We start from the raw sequence: 8120 nt of genomic DNA on the forward strand, positions 1-8120 counted from the left end.
ATATGTTATTAAACTTCTAGGTTCCTTCACGCGTACAAACAAAATTGAATTTACTTTGCAATTAATCAAATTCAATATCTATTTCAACCGAATCTTCCAGTCCCAATCATAGAGTTTAAAAATAATATTTTATTTGATAAGATGTATAACAAAAAATGAAGAATAATACATATTAATTTATTTTAACATATTCCTAAAATTTAATGATTGACATATCAGTCATCGGTAAACTGATATTTTTGAAGTCAGTCATGTTTGATAGGCCATCCTCAACAACTTTTAGTATAATCTAAACATGTTCAATAATGTACAATATCTAAATATTGATTTGGTATATATTCAATATATTCAAGGAACTTTCAATGTCCCAATCATCACTCTATGAGCACTATGAACACAGATGAGGATGTCATAGACGAATTGAATAATGAACATCCTTACTCTACTTCAGAAAAGGATCTTGAGCCAATTCATAATGGGGAAAAATTAAAATGGGATCATCCTGTAAGCTTTAATAATTATAATTGTGTACTTAATTTTTTTCCACATTTCTCACCTCTATTTTATTTTTCAATATAATTATTATATAGGCTGGTATTGTTGGGAAAAAAATAGGTTCTCCAGCAATCTATTCATGTGAATTATGTCATTTGCCAATAATTATATATGGAAGATTAGTAATCTTAAATTTTATAAAATTTATGTAAATTTATTTAACCAGATGCCATGTAAACATACATTTTGTTTTTCTTGTTCATTCAATTTAGAGAATGTATATTGTATAAGGTAATATAATAAAAAAATTAACTTTTATCAAACCAATTATAGATGCAATACAAAAGTTGATACTATTGAAAAAATTTCATTAGGTATGGTATTTTTATGCAAAGAAATGACTTCTCAAGCTAAAATTTGTAATACATCATATTTATCATCACAAGAATTGCTTAATCATTCTAAAAATCATAAAATTGAGTCTACTACACCTATTTCAAATATATCATCAGATTTAAAATCAAAAAATAATATTTTAGACAATTTGTTTTCAACACTTACTTCACAATCATTAATTAATAATGAGCTTTTAATAAAAAATAAAAAAGTTACCTCTAGTAGTCTTATTTTATCTAATCTAAAGTGTTCAATTCAAAATGAATACCAATACAAAAATAAACTCCCAGATCATAATGACAATAAACAAAATAATTTAAATTTATCCACTTATAAAAATGACTATATTTATGAAAAATCAAAATCCAATAGCTTAAGATCAAAAAATTTATATGCACCTTCAGAATCTACATTATTTTATGTGTCATCTGCTCTTAATAACAATAATAATCAACAACTCAGTAAAAGGAAAAGAAACTCCTTTTCAATTTCTCAACAAGAATCCGGATTTAAAAAACCTTCTAACATTAGTTATAAAAATAAAATACCCACCACTTTGATTAACAGTTCTGAAGGTTATTACGAGTATAACACCAAAGCTAAAACTTATGATTTAAACATATCTACTATAAAACCTCATTCCTCCCAAATGTTGGTTACTAATGTATATGAAACTCCTAAAGTATTATCTTTTAATTCACCCTTGATTAAAAAAAACTGTTCTATATCTCAATCAACATCTCATTTTAAAACAACGCAAAAATGTTCTGGAAATTTGACAAATTTAAATAAAATTGTTAAACACTCAAATCCATTATTACACGATATATTTAATAATATGGTTCCTCCCCCTCCCCCTCCTATTTTTCCTAATATGAAAAATTGCGAAAGTAATCTTATGGTCTCAAATCAAATTGAACCAACAATTTACACTGATTATAATATAAATTTAATTTATAATAAATCTTATCCTGATATAAATCATTCTGGAGACATTTCACCTTCAGTGAAATATTCTTCTAACCACAATTTAAATATCCAATCTTGCATAAATACATCAACTAAAAATGATCAATCTTTCAATACAAACTCCATGTTTCACCAGATACTATGTGCACCCCCACCACCACCGCCAGAACCATCCTATTCATCTTGCGATTACAATAGGATTCCGAAATCGTTATACAAAAATGTTGATCCAGCTGCCTTATTGTTACTTAATCTCTCAGCATCAGGTCATTTGGATGAAGAAATATCTAATATGGATTTTATGAGGATATCCGGTAATGATAAAGAATCCCTTGAATCAATTAACATGATCATGTCGCCTGTCCCTCACTCGGTTTTTGAGTATATTGATGATCACCATGGTAATTTAAATTTATGTTTGCCTCACTCATCCAACAATACATTTACACATGTTATCAATAATCAAAATACAAATATATATAATTCAACATCTAGTTGTATCCCTTACAATGTTTTAAATTCCCAGCCATATTTTCCTATTAACATATCTAACAATGGTCGAAATAAATCTAATAGTATTGATATCAGTGATAGATTAAATTCAAACACTTTAATAGCGTCCAATTTAAAAGAGAATTCGCTGTTTTATTCCCATTATCCTGGCATGTATTCGCCAAAAAGCAATACATATTTACACAATTTTAGTTCTCAATCGAATATAAATATCAGCAGCCAAAATTGTAATACTGATAGCTTCAAAAACCTGCCATCTTGTGATTATACAAACAAGCAAAATTACCATGAAAAACTGACAGGCTCCTTATCCAATTTTGAAGTGGCCATGAATTCCGTTGATGGAATTCGACGCATGGCATCTGACATGTTCAATTCTATGAACTCGACCAATAAAAATGCCAAAGACATTGATCAATGTAATATTCTCCCACCCAGCGATAATCCGGGCCCGTCCAATATAAATTATGCAAATCAGCTAATACCGCCACCCATGTTCGATCAGATCACCCAGAATTCCAATAATTACATGAATTCTTTCGTGAATCAACACTCGCAAATGGATAATTCTATCGGAAACGCCTCTTCGATTTCGCCCAACGCCTTTCCTTATGTTCCTTTTCCCTATTCCTCTCTCGTCAACAAATTGACTCACAACCCCGAATTAAATTTAACGACGGACCCGTCAGTTCCTTTTCATTATCCTTACAAAATACTTCCACCTGGAATTTCGGCCAAACATTATTCTCCTTTCAACGCAATGTCACCGCATCATTTTCCTCCCCCCTCTCCCTTTTCCCCTCCTTCGTCCGCAAATATGACTCATAACTCGAACCATTACTCCCAACATTTGCATAAAATTCCTCATTACTCTATGCTTACGCCATTTATGAGCAGTCAAACATCTCTACCATTATCCCAAATTACTCCTCTACCCGTACATAGTTTTACTGATCACTCGAAATATCTTAATAATAATAATCCCAATTCTTGAATTTGTTGTATTATATATTTTTTTTCCATTCAACCATAATCATGTGTTGTATATAATAAATAATATATATTGTTTTATATATAAAAAAAGACTAATAAAATTTCGATTCTTAGAAAACCTAATTGATTGATTTATGAATCGATAATTGAGTTAGTAAAATAACTAGTTCTTCGATGATCTGTTTCTGATTTCCAAAATGATCCTGACGAACTTAATTTTATCAAAAAAGGCCGGACATTTTTAACCAGAGTTTCAAAAAAAAGAGCTATTTTTTTTGATGATAAAAATTTGAAGATTTTTATTTTTATATCAATTTTATTTAATTTGTGATTTCTTTAAAGACCTTTTATATAGTTTTAGCGAGAAAAATATTGCCTAAACCTCGAGCTTTGTTTAATATATGTCTAGATCTTTGTTCCTACTATGAGCAAATTCTTCAGGCTTGCGTAGTATTTTTCTGGATCAAATTTTGATTTAGCCGTTTTTAAAAATAGGCTCAAAACGAGACGTTTAGCAACACTAGTTTATATATAAAAATCACCAGATTTACTTATAAAAGATTTTTGCAAAAATTATTAGGAATTTAAGGTACAAAAATTTGATTAAAAAAAATTTTTTTTTTAAGCATAATAAAAAGCAATCATACTCTTTTAGAGAATCATTTTGAAGAGCATTTCAAACTATGAGGGACTCTTATTTCAAAAATTTTATTTGATCTTAGACTTATCTTTTTTTTTAAATCTTCGCAATTTTTTTTTCTTATAGAACTTTGAAACCCGTTCATCTGAAAATTAGAAAACAATTAAATTTAGGTTGTTTTTATTGTATATTTATATCTTGCATGGAAGCAACAACTTTGGGTTGAAATTAGGGCTGTGCCAATATTAAATATCGGATCGGCACCGATATTTAGCGTTTTCCAAAAATATCGGATTGGGCCGATACCTTTAAAAAACCGATTCTATATTTTTACTTTTTTTGTTATTAATTATCATTATTATAATATTTTCTAAATAATTTTTTTTAAACAATGCAAATGCACAACACCCCCTGAATTTTATTTATTTTTTTAAATAGATTTATTAGTATTTTAAAAGTTTTTTTATAAAAATAGAAGGAAACACCCAAAGTTTTATTTATTTTAAATCTTTTTAAATAATGAATGCCAATTTTATTATTTTATTGCCAGAAAATCTAGAGGCTCTCATAATTATTTTTAAAAAATCTAATATATTTTAATTTTATATATTTAGAATTTTATAATTATAAAATGGATTTATTATTAAATATATTTTTTTATCTATTATACTATAATTTTTTTTTTGATTATAGTCTTAATTGTAGAAATGAAAAATTTTAATTAAATGCATAATTCGATTTTTTGCATGAAAAATAATTATTTCCTAATTACACATGGTTTAAAGGGGGTGGTGAAAAATCAGTATAAAAATCGGATCTGTTTTGAACCAATATCGGATCGGTGAAAAATAGTGAATTGGCATAGCCCTAGTTGAAATCATTGAACCTGAATATTTCTGTTAATTTATAAATAAATTGTTTTATGCGAGAATGAGGTTGTACAATGTCACATCCCACCGAAAAAAAACAAAACTTGTCAACTCTCAATCGTTCATTCGATAAGAGATTTTTCCAACTTTTCATTGTCCTATTTTGCCGTCGCCCTGCAAAACTTGTTTCCAATTATGAATTGATTGCATTGACTCTGCCTTTAGATTCCCAAAGAATGACATGGGTTGAACTGTCTATGACAGGGTGGACTCAGTGACATGCCGCTAGAAACTTGAAAATCAGGGGCTCGCAACCACTAACATTCTTATTTGCTCGAGTCAGCCAATTTATTAACAGATTAATCCCACCAGCTTCTGGGAAAATTAATTATTTCGATTTTTATCTGCATTTCATCTTCCTCAGCCAATGCCAATAATAATACCATCATAAGAGTACCTTATGCAGAATCTAGGAAAATTAAAAAATAAATTAAATTCTTTATTCACTTCTATAAGTCATCTACTTTAGGAATTTTTTCAACTATAATTTTCAAATTTTTAAAATCTTTAAGTTCAAAAAGAAGGACCTATTTAATGATCCCAGGGAATTTTTTTCTGAGATAAATCATTCAGATCAGAATTTTTTAATTTAATTATAATTCCTTTTTAACTCCATTATAATTTTTAAAAATATTAAATTTTGTTATTTTTTAACATAAATTTATATATTTTTGTATTCGGTAGTTTTTATAATTTTTAAAGATTGTTGCAAATAAATTATTTTTTAAGCCGTTTTTATTTCATAAATTTTGTTGTAGTTGTTTCATAAATAAGTTTGAATTATAAGGCTTTTTATGATGTTCACCAAAGTAAATTGCTCAAATAAATTTGAAAAAAAAACTTAAAAACTTAACACATGCTCCTCATCTAATTAATATTGTAAAAGGGCAGTTTTTTTTAGAAAAGTAATATTTCTTAAAATGACCCTGTTAAATAATAAATCTACTATCAGTTTCTATAAACAACTTAAAATTTTTCAAAACACTATATAGAGCAGTTCAGTGATGTAACCAGGATTTTCCAATGGAGAGGGGGGGGGTGCGCTAGTGTTTAATGCCTTAACAAGTACTTTCAATTCCTCACTCAAATTTGAGAACCACGAAATTAAACTGAGAAAATTATGACGTTACGCTCTAAGCATGAAATGAGCCAAGGGTTCGGAAACACAAATTCTGGACCTTATACTAAACCACTAAGTAGGGCTTTATTAGTATCTTTTATTGCTTTATTCTCTTTGGTAGTTGATATAAGGAAAAAAATTATTGGTAAAAAAAATAAAAAATGTCAAAATTTGCATCATACCAAGAACGGAGAATATAAAGTTCTAACTATCTGGTTTGCGTTAATATTTAGTGCCTTCCTTATTAATTCTTTAATCAATTTCGCTAACCATTAAAAAAGTAACCAAATTATGAACCAAAAACTAACTATTGTCATATATATGTATTTTTTTGGGTTTGCTTATTAAAATTTTTGTAGAGTCATCATTGAATATTATATGTTTATAAATTTAATTTTTTTTTTACCAATTCATCGCCGTAAAAAGAAATATTATATTCTTTTTATATTTTTTTAAATAATTTTGGAAAACTATATAATATTTATTTTTAATTTTTTTTTAAAATTAATTTTCTTTGAAATTATAAACTTTGTTTTATTTATAAATTTAATATTGTTGGTTGAAATTACGAAAATATTCAAATTAAATAATGAAAACTATGATATCACGTCTTAAGCGTAAAGTTAGGCAAGCATTCGGAAACATTATCTCGAAAATGCGTTTGTCATACATCTTTACTGCTTGGTCGATAATTTAAAGAAAAACATTTTTAGCGGTATAAAATAAAAGAGGCCAAAATTGGCATTATGCTAGAATGAAAATTTTATAATTAATGAACTATATGTAGCGCATGATTAGTACTTACTAGTTCATGGATCAGTTCTGTCAATAAATAAAAACCAGTCATAAGCCCAAATAAAAATTACCGCAAATCTTAGACTGAACCCTCCTCCCATTTTTTCATTGAAATTATAAATACACAAAAAAGATGTTTATATATTTACTTATTTTCTTTTGACAAAAATGGGACCCTAGGCCACCTAGGCCATCATTATTTTAAAGATTTTAGGTTAAAAGAAAAGTATTAAGGGTTATCATGGATTCTCTTTTGAAATGTTATAATCAACTCAAATCGATGTATTTCGAGGCAGATCTCAAAAAGAGTCCTTAGACCTTCCCTCATGTTGTTTTTTTAATTTATTCATTTTTTTTTTAAAATGGCATAATTTTTTTTAAAAAATGTTATTTTAATATAGATTTATATATCATGAATATTTTAAAAAAAATTGTCATATTTCTATATTTCATTTTCATATACATATATAACATTTTTCATTAACAATTTGCAAAATTTGAAAGAAAAAAAAAATTACAGCTTAAATTGTAGATCTTCACTGAGATAATAAATTTTAAGAAATAATTTTATGTATTTTTAAAATAAAATTTCAATCATAATTATTGCGCCATAAAATGAATTATATCCCAGACAGATTAATAAAATAAATCCAACATTTTTCAAGGTATGCCATTCCTGCCTTTTCGTATATAACTTTAAAATAGCTTGCCTCTAATATTATGAGGTAAAAGGATGCTGTCAAAAAAAACAACTTGATATTTCATTTTATCGAAATTATAATTAATTTCGTTGTGTAATTTATTTTAATGATTAATAAGTGTATTCAAAACCAAGTCCAACATATCGAAAAATAGATAAAGTCTAAAAGCGGTTTGAATTATATGATAAGCTGTTGGTTATATTCAATATTATGATCAGAAGATCTGTAGCTATGAAAACATATAAGATGCAGTGGGGTTATACCAGAAGATCCACATTTGAGATTTCTAAACAAATGTCCTATATTTCAACTTTTAAAAAAATAAAATTATATTTTTTTATTTATTATATATGGGAAAAGTATATTTTTTACAATTAAAAAAGAGATAAGTTTCTAAAATAACAAAAATAAAAAAATCAAAGACCGATCTTAAACCGTTATCATTTTCTGGATATCAGCCGTTTGAATTTTGGCGCCAAGATAAAAATCCTTTAAAAAGGTTAAATTTTTATTTAAAAAATAGCAATCGATAGAGAGTCCTTTCTTCTTCCTACTGGGTGCCTCAAAAT

The 8120-nt window shown here is 27.1% G+C and overlaps 1 protein-coding gene across 1 annotated transcript; it reads left to right on the top strand.

Annotated features, from left to right (window-relative positions):
• Window positions 1-244: 244 nt before the first annotated feature.
• Window positions 245-3428, top strand: LOC135931236 (homeobox-like protein HDP1). The gene is made up of 5 exons (XM_065468207.1): window positions 245-307; window positions 354-504; window positions 591-677; window positions 722-786; window positions 829-3428. Coding segments are annotated over exons 1-5 (2844 nt in total). The 5' UTR covers window positions 245-305; the 3' UTR covers window positions 3368-3428.
• The last annotated feature ends 4692 nt before the right edge of the window (window positions 3429-8120 follow it).

This window comes from Gordionus sp. m RMFG-2023, chromosome 1 (assembly GCF_954871325.1).
Source record: "Gordionus sp. m RMFG-2023 chromosome 1, tfGorSpeb1-WG-v2, whole genome shotgun sequence".
Taxonomy (NCBI): Eukaryota; Metazoa; Nematomorpha; class Gordioida; order Chordodea; family Parachordodidae; genus Gordionus; species Gordionus sp. m RMFG-2023.